Below are 20,924 nucleotides of genomic sequence, written 5' to 3' on the forward strand. Positions count from 1 at the left end.
TGAGAGGGCATGACTCTGACCTGGATGGGAAAGTGGGGTGGGACTCTTACATGGTTTTAGGACTTTAGAAAGTTCCCAGGGGCTCCCCCCTACCTAGTTTGCCCATACCAGTGGGTCCAGGGGAGAGGTGGGGGACAAGTTGGGAATGGGGGATGCAGGCATCTCTACAGCATGGGTTGCTACCCCCGCACACTCCTTTGTCTTATCCTGGATCTACCCCTGCATAGTCCTGTGAGCAACTCCACTTAAGCTGGAGACAATTTATTATGGGCCTATTCCTATTTCCATGGAGGTCACTTGCGTGATGAATCCCTTTACTGGGTACAGTAGGTATTATATACTATTACTTGCAAGGCAAAACTGGAAAGCTGTTTTTTCTTAGTGATTCTGTCACCATCACCTTTTCAGGAGAAGGAGGACAGCATTGGCAGTGCTGGCATCCAGTCCTGTTGTTGGCTCATCTAAGAACAAGACTGCAGGGTCAGTAATGAGTTCCATTCCAATGTTCGTCCTTTTCCTCTCTCCCCCTGACACTCCACGAATAAACTGGGTGCCAACCTAAGGCAAAACAGGAGCTTATCATTTTGTCTGACTTAAAGTAAAGAACATGGAACACTTATAAAAGCACATAAAAGTTCTAGAAGAGTGATCGCTTTTTAACAATGATTTTGCCAGTGATTCAAAGATTCCTTTTAACAGAAACTTCACATTCTGTATGTAATGGAATAATGCAAATCTAAAAATGCAGGAGAAAAGTCATTTAAAACTTTTCATCCATAATATAAACTTTTTCCATAATTTCTTTTTTCCCCAGAAATGACTTTTCATGTCCTCCATAATTTTATGGTAAACACAGATGCTGCAATGCAAAACCTGAATCTTCACTGAGATGAAAACAAACATCCAGGTTGAGGTTTACTAACTCTTCTGTTATTACAATAGTCTATTCAACCAAAATTCACAGCTGCCAAACTGAAATCATTTTATTACCTGAAATAAGTTAATATTTGCTTTAATTATAACAACTCACATGCCTCAACTCACATTACCTTGGAATCTGCCACTTTTGTCAAACCAAGTTCCTCTATGATCTGGTTAATTCGTTGTTTCTTTTCCTGTTCAGGAACAGACTTTGGTAACCTAAGTGCTGCTGAGAACTGGAAGTTTTCTTTCACAGTCAGGGTTCCCATTACCACATCATCCTTCATAAACAAAATTGCATATTTAATGTTCATTTTGGCGCTCATTTCTTATGTTGTACGTTTCATGCAGAGTTCATTTGTATGCGCGTAGCAATTGCTAGAATGCTGTAGGATGGATCTTCAAAACCTGAACGTCACAACAGACATTTCTCTTCATGCATTTGTATGTCTGTACAGTTCGTGGCAATAGAGGAATATCCTACATGTATCAAATTTCTTAAATAGCAATTAACTAACCAATGTGTACTGCTCCCTTAAGGGAGACCTCAAAGAGTCTTTTGTAGACCAGTAAAGTGTAAACAAAACAGGAAGACAAAAAGGAAATAAAAATAATATCATTTTTAGTCTTGCCTTCTGTGGTAAAAAATTACCAATAAGTAATTCTGGATTTAATCCTGCTTGATTTTTGCATACCCTGTGTAAAGTACTTAGCTCATTTAACTCCTATTACTCTTAATGAGGGTTGAAGACACTGAGCAGAACTAGTAACTGGCAATAATTAATTCCACAGTGAGATAAACTCTTTGATAGCTATGGAAAACTACAGATAAAGCAAAAGAACAAGTGTAGAAAGATTATGAGTGTGACTCCAAGGAGGGCTTTGAAAATGTTTATTTCAATTGAATTCTTTCCAGGGTTTCTCATGACAAGGATGTGCAGACCATGCTCCTCCTGACCATGGGCAGGAGGAATATGCACAGGGAAGAGAGTTCAAAGTTATGTAGCTCTAGAGCAATCTTGCACAGTGTGATCCCTATCTAACAATACCCTTAGTGCAAACAAGTAGTTTAATTGGTGACTTAAATGTACACTTGCATGCTTCATGTAAGTTTACATTATGTATAAATCCTACAAGGACTCTGAACAGTTGAGTTTGTGTTACCTAGGGGGACACCAAAGTCCAAAGCTGTGTTTTCTTTATCAGATTTAGAGAAGCATACAACCAGGCACTGAAGGGTTAAAGGAAACTGCAGAGCAGATGCAGCTGAGCTCATTAATTTGCAGCCTCACCTGCTATGTATGAAAGGAGGAAGTAAAGAGGAGGTTCTTGATTTGTTCTTAGCAGGGGGAAAGAGGAGTTTTTTATCCCTGATAAAGGAAATGGGTTTCTTTTGACTTTTCTTTGTCCAAATGTTTGGACATCTGTTTTGTGAGGGTGATATGCTAAGCATGTTCTGGAGAGGGGTTTCTTCAGATTTATTCTTTAGCTTTTTGTATGCTGCATTTAGGAGAGGGAAGGGAAGGAGGGTAGGAATCTACTCATTTATTTTCACATTGAAGCAAAGCACTTTCACACTTAGGTAAGGAGGCATCACCCCTAGGGAACAACTATTTAGCCGCATGTTTGTAGAAAGCTTTATACTTTCAAAAATACATTTAAGTATAGTGAGTGTAGACACAGCAGGTGCAGCTGGTGAACTCAGACTGGTGGGGCAGGTGGAGCCTTGGTGGTGGGGAGGGGTGTTGCAGCTGGCCAGCAGCATGGGGCCAGGAGTTTGCAGTGAAGAATTACAGTGACAATAGCTGCAAGGTGGATCATTTTTTTCAGTTGCACCTAAAATGTTTCTGTGGTATTTCCCCAAGAACCAGACCTTCATCCCTACCAAAAGAAGAGGTAGATTTAGATGGATTTTCTGATATCTTTTTAATTCCAACAAATCAAAGATAAATTCAGAGTATAGAGACATTCCCTTCACAATTTCAAAGTCTGAGGTGCAGTTGCATATCACAGTTCAAACTTAATTGTAATATAGGGCCAGATCCTTCACTCCTACACTTACACCTGTAGAACAGGGACTGGCAGAAAGCAAAAATCAATGGCCAAGTAGAAATGGTCAAAAATCCAAAGGCTGAATCAGTTCAGTCCTTTCAGGTTAATCTAAGCTGCATATATTAAACCTATAAGCAAGTGAACAGACTTCACTTTTGATCCCAGAAATGCAGCCACATGCCTAAAGTATACCCGGACAGAAGCTGGAAGGTGCTAGAGCATACCTCCCAGCTCTGCTCCTCGCCCACCCTGCAAGGCAAGGTTTGCAGAGGAGGTGCAAAGCATCCTGAGATGCTGGGGGACTGTAAGTTAACTCTTATCTGGAGGGGATCTGGGACAGGAGTTCAATAAACTGGTTTAACCTAAATCAGTTAAGTCTTATACTACATCCATACAGGTTTATCTTAAACTGGCTTTAGCCATTTTGAAAGCAGTTTATATGCACTGAACTTCTGTTGTGTTACAGATTTGAACAGGTTTCTGATCACTTATACCAGTCTGTGTGTAATTTCTGTCCCTAGTGAGACTCCCCTCATATGTTTTGCTGGTGCTATCCTTGATAGTGGAAAACGGTTAAGGGCAATATACTATGTTGCATCATGTGCTGTGTCATCGCCAATTTTTCTCTATTTCTAAGGAATCCATAGGGAAAGGAACCTCTTCCAAATGCTTGCAATAATATATGTGGATGGCTGCTGCTTTATGAGCCTGGACATCCTTGGGAACTCTGTCCCAGTAGGAACCACACTGCTAGGAGGTAGATTTTCCTTCAGCTGTAGAAAAGCAGTCAAAGGGGATTAATACAGGTGCAAGTAGTGCTACTTTTTCCAAGGGTTATAAGGTGAAAGATACCTATACTCATCGGGGAAAAGTGCTATGGAGGGAGCCCTTCTCCAAACAAAAGAGAGCTCTCTGTGTAAGGCCAATATTGCAACGGATACAGCATTTCTTACATTTTGTGTATGGCCAAGGAAGAATCTGGCGGGTTCACTCAGTGTGCTGACTCTTCAGAACTAATCCCAGGCATGGCAATTAACTTTATACCTTCTACTTTTTAAAGTAAAAGTATTGGCTGTAAATGAAATCAAGGACCAATTTTGACAAGCACGCTACAGCAAGTACATTATCTTAAACCAGTGGTTCTCAACCTTTTTAGACTCCAGGCATCCCTTGGAAAATGCCAGCTCTTGATCTTCACTTGAATTTTGACTGTAGAAAAATAATAGGGCAATTCTTCTGTTGCAAAGAACTCAGAGTGAGCACAATGGTTTTTTTAACACTGTGGATTCCTATTTGGAATCTCTGGGTTTATCTTGTGTGCAAACATGGTTCATCTAACAGTTCCTGCTGTGTGCCACTCTGCAGCACCCCTGAAAGAAACTCAAGGCACCCTAGGGTGCTGTGATACCCTGTTGAGAATCACTGTCTTAGCCAGCTTTGATGCATTGTTGTCCTAATGTATGTCTAAACAAACAAGGCAGATACAGACACTTAAAAATTTCTTACCTGTACCACATACCCAGAAATACATTTAAAGTTGGCAGGCTGGGGAGCTCCATTTATCAAAATGTCTCCAGACAGTCCATGAGGATCTTTCCTTGCAGCCAGAATATCCAGTAACCTAAAAGAAGAAAAGCAGTCATCTTAAGAGCTCTGTGGTGTACATTTTAACAAGTCTGTAAAAGTAGAGGCCACAAGCCCAGCTAAGCACAAGCTCTTCCATACTGAAACTTTGCTGCTGACTACAGTTCATATTTAAAAGCCCCTCAAAGAACAGAAAATCATATTCTCAATCAAATAATTCTCCTGATTTTCTGTAAAGCTGTTCATAAAGGTAGCATATTAGGAAACTATTCACTTCAGAGAAATCAGTTACCCCTGTTGTGTTCTTTTTAAAAAAAACAATGTCTTTTTTAGTCAAATTCTGCATTATAAACAATAAAACTAATCTAAATTTATGCAAATTGAACTGAGGTCACAATCTTGCTCTTTGAGTCATAATCATCAATGCTGAATGCATATTATTTTCTGTTTGGAATGATTTCTGTATGTGGAGAAGATGGCTAAGTAACAGGTCCTCTTGTTGCTTCAGCACTTACGAAGATTTGCCACTGCCTGTGGGTCCCAGAATTGCATTCAGTCCTGGTCTCATAATCCCACTGTAAAATAAAACCAATAGTTTTTTTTATTAATTTGTAGGTTAATCTACAAAGTTGCCTCTTGCAACTGAATCCTTTTTGGGAATAAGGCTAACTTGTCTCAGAAAATGGTGACCCCTGCTTAGTTTTCTATCACTAACTTAAAAAGAATTAACTCTTAACGCTTTCTCTTAAATATAAAATATATATAGGAAAATTATAATTAACAAATATTAAATCATTCATTTATATATTATTTCATATACATCTATACTGTGCACAAGCTTGCAGCTGTAACAAGAAACTCTGTATTTTCAGCCGTCCCACTGTAGAACAGATGGTTATCATGAAAGAATGACATTTGTTATCTGACGCAATGGAACTGTCTCAAACTCAGTAACGAATGTTTAAGAATGAGGAGAAAATGACCCAGGCGACTACAGGCTGTCCAACCTGCTCCCAATACCTAGTCTTTAAAAAAAAATTGAAAGAAAGAAACATTTTAAAATGTGGAGGTAAATAGAATGTGGGGTAAATTCAATCTGAGTGAACCCAAAAGTAGATCGTGCCAGGTCAACCTTGATCTGGTTTGATATAGAACTGATTTTCTAAAAAGTAGAAATGCAGCAGATCTAATCTACTTGGATTTCAATTGAGCTTTTTGATGCATTACCCATGATGCCTCATAGGAAATCATTAGTTCTGTTGGAAAAGATGCAGTGTTCTACAAGAAAAGTAAAGTAAAGTATGAGCTAAAGAGGTATGACAGTGGGTTGTGATGAAAGGGAAACTGTCAACCTGGGCAGACATTAAGGGAGTTTCTCAAGCATTGATCTTAGCACAATTCTTGTTTAATATTTTCATACATGACCTCGACAAAAAAAGTAGAAGGTAAATGAAATTGGCTGACTTCACAAAGTTGGGAGGTATCACCAGTGTAGAAGAAGATAAAATATATAATGTACAGAATAACCTTGAGTTCTGAGCAATAGAAAGGAGATGACATTTAATGGTACAAAGTGCAAGGTCATGTACTTAGGGACAACAACAATAAAGTGGGAGCTCAGCAGCTGGAAACAACAGATAAAGAAAAACACCCTGAAGTCAGGGGTTGGCAACCTACAGCCCACAGGCCCAGCCTATGAAGAGACTGGTTCCAGCCTGCAGCAGCTCAGGGAATGGTAGCACACTCTAGCCACAGCAGCAGAGGGGGCATCCCTAGGGTCCTGTTGCCTGTTTTTTTATATCTGTTCCCATCATGGCATCTGCTGATGCTGGGGAGTGTGGGGCTGGGCTGGGTCACAAGTGGTGGCAAAAGGTTGGCAACCACTGCTGTCAGTCAGAGGCTTACTATCATTGTCACTAGCATGGTGTGGCTATGAAAATACCAAATATGATTCTAGGATATATTGAGCACCAGATTTCCAGGAAGGATAGGGAAGTATCAGTGCTAGTATATGTGGCAGTGGGGAGACCTTATGTGGAATATGTCTGATCCTTATGAGAGGACAGAGCTTGAACTGCTGAGTCTAGCAAAAGGGAGCCTGCAAAGGGATATAATGCTTCTTTATGAAAACGTCATCATAAGAATAAACATTAGAGAGGAAAAAGAGACATTTAAGGAAAGAACTATTTAAGCTTAATGAAAATGGTGGAAAAAGAACAAATGTACATAATTTTATCATGAATATATTTAAGCTGAAAATTAGATTTCTAATCATCAGAGGAGTGAGACTTTCAATTACAGTAATAAGGGCAAAAAACTAAACAGATTAAGAAGGGATTTATTTTCATCTACTAAAGGAATTTGATGATATTTTTCCCTTAGCTTAATGACCCAGAAAGTCCCTTCTCATATTTTATTCCAGCTCCTTTTATTTGTATTTTGTTTGGTTTAACCTGGGATCCTATCAGGGCAGGAAATTTTCTTCCTACACGTCTGCCAAGTCCTTAGCGCACAATTGTTGCAATTATAACAACAACAATAATGCCAATTAATGGAAGGTTTAGTATTTGATTAGATGATCCCAGAATCAATTGAACTATATATATTAAAATTGGGGGCATGGAAAATGGAGAGACACCCCTTCAATTTGGTGTCCTCGCAGTAATAGGAACAATGCTGTAGGGTTGGATTGATATATGAACACTTACAAAACTGGAAAAAACGTTTCTTGCTCTTTCATCTCAGCAGAAGGCTTTTTAAAATGTAAGTAGACCTGTAGAGTATCGTATTCTCACTGGTGTCTGGAATCAAAATCTTTTCCAGACTTGTCTTCTCACAGGCAGCTGTGTATGGCTATACAACCAAATAAGTATTTGAATAGGCAGGAAAGTACCCTCTGGGATTTGTGTGACTGTGACATCTGAATATTATTTGCTAAAAATGTCTGAAGTAGCATTAAGAAGGCAGAAAGCTCTCTCGCGATCTGTATTTCCCTTTGAAATTATATATTATTGGTGGGTGAACAATTTCCACCAATGCCAATACAAAGGCAATCCCAAGATGGCATTTCCTGCTTCAGTGTCACTGGATTCTAGTTGACTCATCCTATGCTGTGATCCTTTATAATCAATGTCTTCCATGGTTCTCCCTCTCTCTTCCCTTCTGCATGTGTCTAGGGTTTCAGTTATGTCATTTTATAATTTGGTTATTATATTTTCACACTAAACAAAAATACTAAAATTCCCAGTAACAGGTGTCTGAGAAACTGATACACCCGTAATTAAAACTAAGAACATTTCAAATGGGTTTTTCTATCATGCTTAAAATAAAGCAAAGGTTTACTGAGGTGATTAGTGATGGTGAGCACATTTTACATCCTGAAGTCCACCACAGCTTAAAGTATACCAGTAGATGTATGAAAAAACTGGTAATGCCAGATCACCGGTAGCTACCAGGGTGAAACCTAATAGAAATAAAAACTCATGCTTTCATGGTTGAAATAATGAGTTTTCTGCCTGTTATAGATCACTTGGAAACCAGTCATGGCTAATCACATTTGTTGTATAACAACAGAGAACTTGTATAGAAAAACATGTTGCTACCTTCAACCCAGAGATAGTAATAGCTATTAATGATTAATAAAGAATTCAATATCAGCTTTATTGCTTCATTCAGTTTCTGCCCATTCTTACTAATGCTTTTATTATTCAAAAAACCTGCAGGCTTCCAACAGCAACATGTAACCCTTCCAGTATGAGAAATCATCACCTGATTCCTATTAAGTACCCATGTTTGGCAAACCTTCCAAGGTTTTTAAAAGACAACATGGGAATCATATTAAAGTAGTTGTGATCTACTTGTGAATAATTAACACAGTGACCTACTGGTCATGTGGAGGAAATCTGTGAACTGACTCTCTGCCCTGGGAAATGTCAAATAGATTTAATATTGTCTTTCCAGCTAATTGTTAAATAAAATGTTAATTCTTAAGATCATAAAGCAACTTCAGTTTATAGTTAACATGGTATGTAGTTTTAAAAACAAGATAATTTTAGAGTCATTATAAAAAAAAGTCTGTTTTAAATAAGTGTCTCTTGCATGTGTTATTATCAAACACGGGAAGGGTCTTACAAGTCCTTATTCTGGCAGGACTATCTTCAGGTTTTACTTGAGAAAGGACCTGGCTCTATTGTGTGAAGTACCAGAGCCTACTAGTTCATCAGTAGGAAGAGCTGTATTAAAACTAATATATATGAGAAACTGATACATGCATGGTTATTCACATGGCAAAAATGAGAGTGAATAGTCTTTCAGCAAACAGATCATAAACTGTGACCATCTCTTTAGGAATTGCTACCAAGGGTATTCAGATCTAGGGGTCCTGGTTCAATAAACCGTCTGATTTTGCATCTGAATCCAAACCACCCCAGGGTTCCTGGGTGTTCAGAGCTGAAATTTTTCATTAGACCCACATCTAATTTACAGTACTGTGTTGAAATCACTGTTTGTCAAATTTGGGGTATGTTGCACACTTCTAGAAGAAATAGGAAAGAAAGGGGAAAATATAAATGGAGGAAAAGCAGAAGAAAATAAACACAAAGAATAGTTCTACAGTAATTCTTAGGATGTTGGAGAGTTTACAGTTTGGTTGCAGTGATGAACTGTTACTTTTTAATTAGACACAACAGAATCATAGGGGCATGTAGAAGAAGTGTAACAAACTTTTAAAAAGAGTATTTGAGAACCTTTGCTGTAACTCCTGGAAAGCAGGCTTGATTTAGTAGTTTGATTAGAAATCAAGAGCTCTACATGATTTTTTAAAATGAAATATAATGCAACTAGCCTCTACTTGAATTCATATAACAGCTGTAGCTCCCATGATAAAAGAATGTGAGCTGGTAAATATGCAACATAATTAGTTGTGTCTCCTAGTCTCCTTATGAAAATCATTGGCATGCTGTTGGGGTGCAATCAAAATTGTCTTTCAAATTGTACATATCAAAATTGACAGAAAGGATCTCATTGACTCTAAGGTATAAGTGGCTAGACACACTTGCTGCACTGTGGCTACTTCTGTTCCAGCTGATGCATCAAGATTTATTTCACTTACAAAGGCAGCATATTTCCAGTTGATATGAATGTCACATGTTTCTGAATATCTGAAGATGTTTGGAGTTGATACAGAGCAAATTCCTTGGCCAAGTTAAGGCATTGGTTGCTTTGACTTTTCCTTAAGGTGGGCAAAACCAGCTTAATCATACATATTTCCGTTTTCTGATGCTTCTATTAAAATTTTTAATTGTTTTAGCAATATGATCTCTTCTTCTCTACGAATTTTCCAAGCAAGACACTCAGCTATCCTGTCCTCCCTGGGTAAGCCTAATGCCTTTTTATATTAGGAAATTAAGCACAGGTATCATGTATTCCCTTCCATCTAGGGCATTGCACAGACCACTTAATTTCATCCAGTATGAGAGTGTTCGTGTATACAACCTGCACTACCCTTCACATAGATATGACTTTTGCTCTTCAGAGCTTGAAGACCTGGTATCAGGTATTTAAAAAACAAGTTAATTTATTTTACAAATAAACTTGTAGCCAGCTAATTTGTTTACCCTTGCTTTTGCCGTAACCACTTTCACAGTGCCTGTGTGGGCTGGGGGGTCATGGAGGGATTATGCTGACCCTGAAGAGCAGGAGTGGTTGGAGTGGGGGGAAGTGGCAACAGAGTCTTACCTTCCCTGGCTCTGCCTTCAGGTTACAGCTGCTACAACTGCAGCCTCTGCAGTAGCAGTGTGGGCTTGAACTGCTGCCATTGGGGGCTAAGCTCACTGTACACTGGATGCAGCAACCCCACTGTGAAGGCTCCCTGAGAGCTGCCCTTAATGCCCTACTCACTCCCCTCCCCACTACCCAACAATACATTACTGAGCACAGCACCTGCCATGGGAAAGACTCCCACATGTGCCATTCCACTGCCCCATTCACCCTCTTGTTCTCCAGAAAGACTATTGAGTAAGGGACCATGCCTGGCTTGCTACTATGGCTGGGCAGCACGGGGTTGTGCCTACTATAGCAAAGACTGCAGGGGGTACATTCTGGCATCCTCTCTAAGTCAAGTGCCCCAGATGCCTCTCTTGCTTCCCCTTACCTCCAGTTCTGCTATTAGCCATAATGTCTGTGGGAGCAGCTGACACGGTCGGATCCTCTCAGCTGCAGGCTGTGGCTAGTAGCCATAATTTAACATAACAGGTGTGTATTGTGAAAAGTTTCCGTTATCTTAAGTGTATTTGTTTTTATCTCACTTGAAGCAGCTTGACATGACTTTCATTGCATGAAGACTCAAAAAAAACCCTGAGTGGAGAAATAATAGTATGCTGAAAAATGTAAATGGCTGTTATCAGGCAGTTATAGAACGAAGCACAAGCACTCTCATTAAGCTTCAATAACTCTCCATAACTGCTTGGACCAAAAGAGTAAAAAAAAAAGGTAAGAAAAGGTTTTTAATTCCTTTTAGTATGCCATACTAAATTTACTCTACCAGACACTGATCTACAGGCATACCTCATTTTATTGCGCTTTGCTTTATTGCACTTCGCAGATATTGCGTTTTTTACAAATTGAAGGTTTGTGGCAACCCTGCGTCGAGCAAGTCTATCGGCGCCATTTTTCCAACAGCATTTGCTCACTTCGCATTTTTTAGCAATAAAGTATTTTTTAATTAAGGTATGTACATTGTTTTTTTAGACATAATGCTATTGCACACTTAATAGATTACAGTATAGTGTAAACGTAACTTTTATATGCACTGGAAAACCAAAAAATTCGTGTGACTCGCTTTATTGCGATATTCGCTTTATTGCGGTGGTCTGGAACCGAGCCCGCAATATCTCCGAGGTATGCCTGTATTGATAGTGGGCACATCTACACATGTGCTTTAATACACAGTAACCTATTCTGCTGCACATTAAAGTGGTGCATAAAAACCCATGCTAATATGCTAATGCTCAGTAAAATAGGTTACTGCACAGTAAGCATCACCTAAAAAGTGTGCACTTACACTACTACACATTAGCGCAGGCTAATGGGAATTTATTTAGTACCTCATATTGGAGCTACTACATTTAATGCCCATTAGGAAAAGCACATTAATGCATATGTAGATGCACCCACAAAGAACTAATTTCAAATTAATTCTCAACTAAAATCATGTTAAGATGTCATCAACTTGTATGCAAAATTATCTTTAATTTCCAAGAGGGTTCCATACACTGAACAATGTCAGGCCACTGTTTTTCTTTTTATTATTCAAATCTTCCTTCTCTAAGAAATACATCTCAAGGATAAAGGAAATTATCCTTTTAATAAAAATAATCATATGCAGCTACTTCCAGAATTTTCAGTTTTAACTCAAAACTAGGGCAAGTTGATAAAAACATGTGTCCTAAGGTTCTAAATTAATAACCAGAAGCCCAAATAAAGAACCTGATTTTCAAAAGTACAGAATGCAAAGTCAATAGGACTTACGGAATCATAAAAACTGGCTGGAAGGGACCTATACCAGTAGAGGTGCACCAATACATGAGTCTGATATTGGATCAGCATCAATATGAAGAAAATTTTCTGTATTGGAAATTGGCCCAATGCAGCCAATTATTTGTCCAATAAATGCCTGTGCATGCGTGCAGCCACATCGCAGCACATAGGCAGTGAGGAGTAGCGCCGGTAGCATGGAGTGCTGCGTGCAGCTGGTAAGTCTGCTGTGGTGGAAGGCGGAGGGGGAAGGACCATGTGGGGGCAGATCAAGGCCCCCATGGTGATGGGGGGCTGGGGTTGGGGCTGGGGCTGGGGCTGGGGCTGGAGCTGGAGCTGGGGCTGCCCAGCCATGGCTGGGGCGGGTGTGGGATGGAAGCTTGGCTCATCTGAGAGGGCACAGTGGGAAAGCATGTGCCCCCAGGCAGGGCAGGACGATCTGGGGCTCGGCTCTTCCCAGCTGGGCAGATCCAGGGGCACATGCCCCCCCATGCCTTCCCAGATGAGTAGCAGGAGCAGCAGCAGGAGCAGCCAGACGAGCACTGGATGATCCATGCACACCAATGGGAGCCACCCACCCGTCCCTTCCCACACCCCCTCGACAAGCCACGCCTCTGTCCTGTGCCCACCCCAGCCCCAGGCTGCAGCTGCAGCCCACCCCGCACCACGCAGATCCGAGGGACACCCTCCCTCACCCCCTAGATGAGCCGCTTAAGGGTCTGTCCCGCACCCCTCTCCACCCTGGCTGGTTGCCTGCCCCAGCTAGAGCCCCATTCCCTCCCTCCCCGCAGAAGCCTTGATCTGCCCCCTCCCTCCACCTCCCCATTCCCCTGCTGTTCCCTTCCACCACACCAGACTTACCATCCGGATGCAGATTTTCAAGATAAAGAGCTGCATATTGGAAATCAGATTGGTATCAGCCAATAATGCTTCCATAAAAATCAGCTATTAGGATCAGCCCCAAAAATCTCTGTCAGTGCATCCCTAACACCTATACCTGAAAACTTCCACTGATAGATTTTCTCCAAACTCCCTAGGTAATGTGTTCCAAGATTTATCCAGTTTAACTTAATACCTCCCCTACTGCAATTTAAGGCAATTGTTTCTTTGTCCCACCACTTGTGGACACAGAACATTTTGTTGTTTACATTTTTTTTAACAACTATTTGGTATTTGAAGACTCTTATCATATCCTCCTTTTTTCTCTCAATTAAATAATCCTTATTCTGCCAGCCCTTCTTCATAGATGCTAGCAATCTGGAAATCAGGCCTGTCTCTTAAGTTACTAAATATGGACTTGAGAGTTTAATTTCAAATAACTATATTTTAGAAATGTCCACTGAATTCTGCATGTTATTATTCCTTTGTTCTTCATGGCTTGGTGACTTCTCTGGGTGATATTAAAAACCTTGTATTGAGCGGAAATAAAATGTACATATGCTCTACTACAGAGAAGTTGAAATACCTACTTGATATCTCTCAAAATTTCTTTATCGATTGTTTTGCGACAACAAACAAATCCACTCTTCACCTTCACTCTGTAGCAGATGTTGTGGAAGGTCACAGTGGTTCCTCCACTGACTGATGGGTCTTGAGAAGATTGTTTTCTGTTAGGGATGCCATTTATACTTGAGTCTGACATCATGATACTGATGTGTGATTGATTTTCTGTCATTTTGTAAGGGGTCCACCTCTGTAAACATAAAAGTTAATTAAACTGGTATACGTGTTCATAGATCAGAGGCATTTTTTTAGCAAATTTACTGCATAAATACTCTCCAACAACCTGGATTACTCAGAAAGCACCTTGCTCAACACTTTCATTAGGAGCCCTTCTGCAGTTTTCTACTTGTCCTTTAAACAGAAGCTTATAAAATAAGAAAATCCACGTATAGAGAACACACTACATTTAAAAAAATTACACTGAAAAAACATTAAGATGTAAAATCAGGCAGTTAAGAGTAAAGAGATGGCCAAATGAAGGGTTTTTATGTAATCTTAATCCAGCCACTCTGTACATATGCCATACAATATCATTTTCAGCTACATATGCTATTTTTTCCAGAGAACTACAGCTTCATTTAATACACAGATTTAATAGTTCTTACCAAATGAACATCTATTCAATATTTCATAGTATCCTCATCGTTAAATATGTGACCCCACGGAGTACTTATTGAGCACATTCAGATCCTTCACTGACTACAGAATTATTGTTCTCGTATGACTTTTTGCACAGAGCTCATCACAGGATATTAGTGCATTACAAACATTAATGAATTCGTCTTCATAGGATCCCTTTGAGTGAGATGGTTACTTTTATTTTACGTATTGGGAACTGAATCATGGAGATTAAAGCCCACATTGTTAAAAAGAGTTAATTAAGTTTGAGTGGCCAATGTGGGAAGCATGCAGATTTGAATTTCCAGCATCTTTCAACCTTTTCTCTGTAATAGTAAAAGCTAGAAACAGTGTTTTTCTAGAAGACTGAGTATTTCACGTAGTCACATCACTTCAGGACCTGGGAGTTCAGGAAAATATACCAACATCGAACATACGTTAACATCAAGAGATGCCATTATTGAAAATTGCCTTTGCTTAGTAGTTAAATCCTTTTTCCCACTGAATTAATTTGATGCCTGGTATAAAATGGCATTCATTTTCTCCAGGTCGTAAATGAATGAAATAATAGACTCTTGTTAAATATAAATATATAATGCAAATTTAAATATTCACTTCTGCTAAGAAGCTGGCCCAGTAAGTCTATTTACAATATATTCTAGTTTTCCTTCTTTAATCAAGTGTTTAGCATAAACTCAACCTACCCCTGTTGTTGCAAAGTTTCCTGATTAATTGTACAAAGTGCAAAGAGGCTTTGTTCAAGGAAGTGAGACAGAACCTGCCACAAGTTATGTATACATGAAGTAGGTCTATGATTAAGACTTCTCCCATGAGAAATACAATAATTAGAAGGGAATAATTATTGCTACCAGAGGCCAGAATCTCCAGTTTACAGCAGCACAAGTGGTTAACTTGGTACCCAGGGTAAGCAAAAGACACCAAATGGCAGCTCAAATTTTGCTTGACTGTAGCAGCCATCAAGGGATCATTCCACAGCTGAGAATAGCACACACACAATGGCTTCCTAGTCTCCTGATATACTCCTGGAGCATTCCCTACCATGTCCTGCAATAGCACATGAATGAATGCCATTTTATACCAGGCATCGGGGCCCCCTGAACTAGATGACATGGCTCCGCAGGCCACATCTGCCTGAGGACCAGGGAACCAATGGAGCAAAGTGTATTGTGTGTATGACCTCTCAAAACTATCATTTAAAGCAATGGCCTGCCTGTAGATGATGATAATAGGGGGTTGCCTATTAGAGATAAGCCACACATTTGCACTGCTGAAGTTTTGATAGCACACTGGATGCTTTGTAATTTTTATTGAAAATTCAGCTTGCTTTAAGTTTATCCAAAGAGCTCTGGGATTGCCATGATCTGTCGGTTCAGACTTCTACATAATAGTGAATGTATTTATATTTCTCTTGGGTCACATTTTGAAGATGAAGACATACTCTCCATGTCTCTAGTGTTCTTGAGACAACAAAAAGAGTTTTAAAAAACTGAAGGTATTTTTGTTTATCATACAGTGTTCTGAAACTTCATATGCTTACAAAGCACTGCTCATCAGGAAAAGAAAAAAACATGGAAAACAACTGGAAATGCTTTTAAGACCAGTGCACTCAGGTTATATCTCCTACCCTTACAAGACAACTAACCCAGCTCCCACCATTCAGGAATTCCTTTATGTAAAAGTAACCCCCAACTGTCCTGTTTGGGATGGATTTTCTCCCCTCCTAGCACTGCAAGTCTCATGAAATAGAGCCCAAATCAAATTTGTCCTTTCAATATAAAATTGACTTTTCTGCACCTATTTTACCCTAATTGGCATCAAGAAATCTTACAGGTGTTATATTTAAACAATACTGGCATGGGGACACTAGCAGCTTGATGTGTTTTAGTGAGATTATTCCAGTATTCAGGCAAAATTACTCCTTAAAAAAATCAAAGAAAACAAATTATGAACTATTTCCAGGAACTGAGGAACCAATGGCCCAGTAAAACAAGCATGCAACAAAAATTCCTCTCCAATAGAGTAAAAAAGGACACACACTCTTCAGTGAACAATGCACATGCTTTAAAATCACATGAACATCTTCATTTGTGCTTGACACACGACTGTTGCCCCAAAAGACATCTCTAACTTTATGACTACCATTGCATGTAGAAATAAAGGTGTGGGTAAAATTTCACACATGTAAGAGGGCCTTTACACACTAAAAATATGGCACCAAATAGAGCTTGGGAGTATCTCCCAGAAAGTTATAGTTGCCTAGGACACTAAACATATCCTGTGATATTTTACAATTTTAGTCCCCAGCTAATATTCTCTTTCATTCATTTTTCAGATTCAACTAGACCAATTTCTGAATAAAATGTATTCAAAATAGAACCGTGACAGAATAATCTCTCTAATTTTTAATTAAATTTAGCTTAGAGTAAATTAAACTGTGTGTGAATTCATAAAGCATGTAGTGAAATATGCAAGTCTGAAAAACCTGAAGACTGTTGCATTTATGCACGTAACAGGCACAATGTGATAGCAGGAGAACACCTTCCCTCACTCCTTCCAGTTCCAGGGAAGCCTTCACTAGGGATATGAGCGGCTCATTTTCCAGGGCCATTTAGACACTGATCTCTCTGCAAAGACAGCCAGCAAAGCTGGAGTCGGTCCCATTTAAAAAGATGCTTTGGTAAAGAGCTATCCACTAGCAACTAGAATGAAAAAATGTATATGGTCCACTGAATAAATATCAGTGTTTATGGTATGCTAATGTGCTGAGTGGTCTCTTAGTTGCTGAATTATGGGTAGAAGGCTATAACACAGCAATGCAAATTACTTTTGACCAGCCTACTTGGGATCTGAGTGCAAAATCCACACAAGCAGATCTGATTCTGAATTTTGTAGGCCAATATGATCTGCAGGGCTTAAGAATTCTGCACTCCTATTAGAAAAAAGACTATGAATGACTCATTTTTTACTTAAGAAAGCACATACAGCTATAGGAAAACAAGATGGATTCTAGCTGAGCTCAAACATCTTCAACACAGTTATTAACTAGTCCAGTCTAATAACCTGTTTGTTGATTCTGAGGCAAAAAAAACCCACAACATCCTGAATGTGCAGGACTTGCTGACAGAAAACGATATTTTCCAGTCAGAAACTAGAAAAATTCAATCTGGATTCACTGAGAGAGAGTACACAAAGGTTGTTGCAAAGCTGTTCCTGTTAAGTCACTTTTCAGAGTAAAGCTACACAAACTTTAAATACAGGCTGAAATTATGCTATTGGGGTAGATATTCGTATTCTCTCCGCACCAAATCCTATTGAATGTTTCAAATTTGGTGAAATATTTTTGGGGCTTTTGATTAAAAAAAAAAGAGAAGAAGTTGTTGTAAACAAAATCTACTTCATGTTTGAATTTAGTGCTCAAAATATTACTTTGCTATTACAGGCAATATATCTTGCAATTTAAAATGTGTTATCCAAATTTCTTAGACAAGTCTCATAATAATCCTGGATTACAGCAGTTTCTTATGGGACAAATTTGTTCATCTCTAATATTGTACTAGAAAAGATGAGACAATAACAGAAGTAAAATAATTTGTACATACGGTGGGTGGGTTTTTCATTTCCATTTATTTAAAGGACTTTTTTTCTATCAGTGAAGTAGATATGCAGTAACAGATGACCTATTTAATACTTTACTCAGTAATGGAGAGATTTTAATGAAAAATATTTCATATAGAAGGCTATGCATGCAGGCATTTGCTTTGAGAAAATAGCAGTGTTTAGAAACAGGGTTTATGGCTGTTAATAATTTCCTAAGAGTAGAAGGTTAGTGTCAGATTATTTTAGGTCTGTTTAAATAGTTCTTTCTTGGATAAATCTCCCATAAAGCAAAGAAACAGGAAAGAAAAACCTAAATCAAAATTGAAATATGTATTCACAATAAAATTCTAGAAAGAAATTTCAGGGATTCACAAAAAAGTCTCTATAGCTATTCTTCCTCCTCAAAACTACAATAATATAAGGTGCAACATCATAATTTAAAAAACATGAAAGATTATAAGTGGATAATCAAAACTCAATAGGAACATTTCTGGATCAAGAGACAGTTTAATGTAAGTAGTATCTATATTGTGTATCCTAGAGAAAATTAAAGGCAAAAACAGTCAGCCTTCGAAGTAAACAAAAATATCTGTTGTGAACATTTACATTAAGCAGCTATTTTTATTCATGTGGTGTACTCCTGTGAGAATCAGAGATATGGACGTTTAATTTACTTTAGACTCAGTGGAAGTTTTGTGTGTGAAGTGCTGACCACATGATAGATAATTCTGCATGTTTTCTACCACACTGTAAAACTGAACTTTTAGCCCTCTGCTTCTTTCATTACACTGTTATACTACCTAATCAAATTTATTCATTACAGACATCCACAAATTAAATTGTTATTGTCAAGGTTCTCAATTGGATCCTTTCTAAATGGAAGCTAAGTGGTTAAAATCTTGCTCAAAATATTAATTTTTCAGGTTGGGAAACTACATAACTTTTTCTGTAAACATGTCATCTCCTAACTGAGAAATAAAAACATCCCCCTTAAAGGAATCATCAAACCTTTCTACTCATTACTGGCATGATTGAAATAACATTTTCAAACCGCAAAGAGGAAAATATTCTACATATATAAGAATGGAGAATAGAGGCAGGGTGTGTTGTAGTTGCAACAATCCAGGAAATGTATGAGAGGCAAGGGCTTTTGGGGGATTTTTTTAATGTTATTTTTTATTGGAATAAGTTGGGAGAGAACAGCTGTACAGTTGAGAGACGTTGAACAGGCTTTCAGGCACAAAGTGCCCTTTTCCAGATCTCCATGTATTTCCTGGTGCATCATGCTTACAACATGCTCCTTTCAAGCACCCTGTACCCTAAAGATTGTCAAACTTCTCTCCCAACTATACAGTTGCTCTAATTAAAGATACCACAAAAAGTATTGCCTCTCAAGAACGGAGGCAATTTCCCCATGTATTCTGTTCTAACTACTAAAGTCTAAAGTTCTGATCACTTCTTGTACACAGTCATGTAGATCTGGAACCATTTAACAGGAATCAGTAAAGGTGCATTGGTTTAAAATTCACATGAGTAACAAATGGTAGTAGCAGAACTCAGATTTTTCAGTAATTTAATTTTTCCCCACTTGCCTTAAGATACTTTATATTACCAAACAGGTTATGTACACTTTTTTTCTTTTTTGTTTAGCAGTTTTCCTCCAGAAAGCTACTGGCACAAAACTGCATTTTTTGCCCCTCAACCAAGTATATCAGGCACTAAAATTTAAGTGAGAATATAACATTTTAGAGCCCAAAACAACTCTAATTGGTACTTTTTCTGAAGGAAGCTGATGAAGATCTTTAAAAAGGATCCCACTTTTCAATATATTGAAACCTGCCAGGGCTGATTAGATAAACAATTACTTCTTGTATTTACAGTGAGTACAAAGTTTAACTAGTGCAATCTATCAAATGACATATGCAGTTGAAATACGTTATAGCTGTACATTTTAGATTTTATATAAGTAGAAATACATAAATCTTATAGCTATATATGAACTTTTATATAATGATTTTTTTCCATATTAGACTTCTGCCTATATCTACATGTATTCAGGCAACTGGTATACAGGATGTGTGGATGCATATACAGAAACAATCTCTTCATAAAAGTTTGGGAGAAATTAAAATCTATTGAATAAATAAGGGGGAGGGGATTCAGAGTGTTAAAGAGTGAGTTTTGTAACCAAGCTTCAGGGAAAAAGGGTACTCCATCTGAAATGAGCTTGGATCAATAGGGTTTTGTGTGTATGTTACATATGGTGTGCTTGCATGCACATGCACGTGTGCACACACACATTTACATAATGTAGTCGTTTCCCATTAGATATTCTAACTGTTGAGCTCTATTATCGTAAGTCTTAAATGCATTTTCTCCCTCTATTGGTAAAACACATTGTTAATGAATTTCTTTAGCAAACTTCCTTTCCACAGGGACTTTGCAAAATTCTTTTCAAAGGGACTTTGTAAAATTAAAAAATGCCTGTTAACTTCAGGGGATTCCTAGCGAATCACAAAATCATTTTTTTCTTGCTGCTTTAGAAATGATTTGTTTCTGGGTGGCAGACTAGTAATTTCAGTATTGTTTTTTTCATTTCCCTTTAAAGGGAAGGAAGCAAGTAACTAAATTAGACAGTTTGATGGAACTGTGGGGGGGGGTTTTAAAATTTGGCAGAAATTCCCGTCTTTACTGACTTACCCGGAGATCTTGGTCAGAGGCAGAAGTGAAGTGCAGGGAGGACAGAAGACTGCTGGAAGCAAAGCAGAAGCTAGAGGAAGAGTTGTGAGAGAGCAGTATATGCAGCAGTAGTCCCAACCTCCTGTGCAGCCAGCCTGCAAGAAAGTGCAGTGACTGTGGTATCTCACAATACTTTCTGCACTTCAAAAACTAATCCACAGGGAGCTTAGGCGTTAGCCCTTCCTTTCCTTGTCAGTCCTCACAGGGCAGAGGTATATAAAGCTCCTCAGTTTATTGTTTCTCAGTTGTGTGTGTCACAGATAAACTCAAACTCAAATATATCACCAGCAGGAGTTCTGCAAAAAAAAAAAAAAAAAAAAAAAAAAAAAAAAAAAAAAAAAAAAGCATGCCTCTGC

General features: G+C 38.6%; 1 protein-coding gene across 1 annotated transcript in view; it reads right to left on the reverse strand.

Moving 5' to 3' along the window:
* Positions 1-20,672, reverse strand: part of LOC149870888 (broad substrate specificity ATP-binding cassette transporter ABCG2-like) — a 45,209-nt gene extending 24,537 nt beyond the window's left edge. The window contains exons 1-6 of the mRNA XM_090034774.1: positions 20,530-20,672; positions 13,560-13,783; positions 5,073-5,132; positions 4,480-4,594; positions 1,050-1,202; positions 401-558 (exon numbers count right to left, since the gene is read on the reverse strand). Coding sequence (XP_089890900.1) covers positions 401-558; positions 1,050-1,202; positions 4,480-4,594; positions 5,073-5,132; positions 13,560-13,765 — 692 coding nt within the window. The 5' untranslated portion in view covers positions 13,766-13,783; positions 20,530-20,672. The remainder of the gene's footprint in view (positions 1-400; positions 559-1,049; positions 1,203-4,479; positions 4,595-5,072; positions 5,133-13,559; positions 13,784-20,529) is intronic.
* Between the last annotated feature and the right edge of the window lie 252 nt (positions 20,673-20,924).

The sequence above is a fragment of the Crocodylus siamensis genome, chromosome 2 (assembly GCF_052110815.1).
Source record: "Crocodylus siamensis isolate JL-2025a chromosome 2, ASM5211081v1, whole genome shotgun sequence".
NCBI lineage: Eukaryota > Metazoa > Chordata > Crocodylia > Crocodylidae > Crocodylus > Crocodylus siamensis.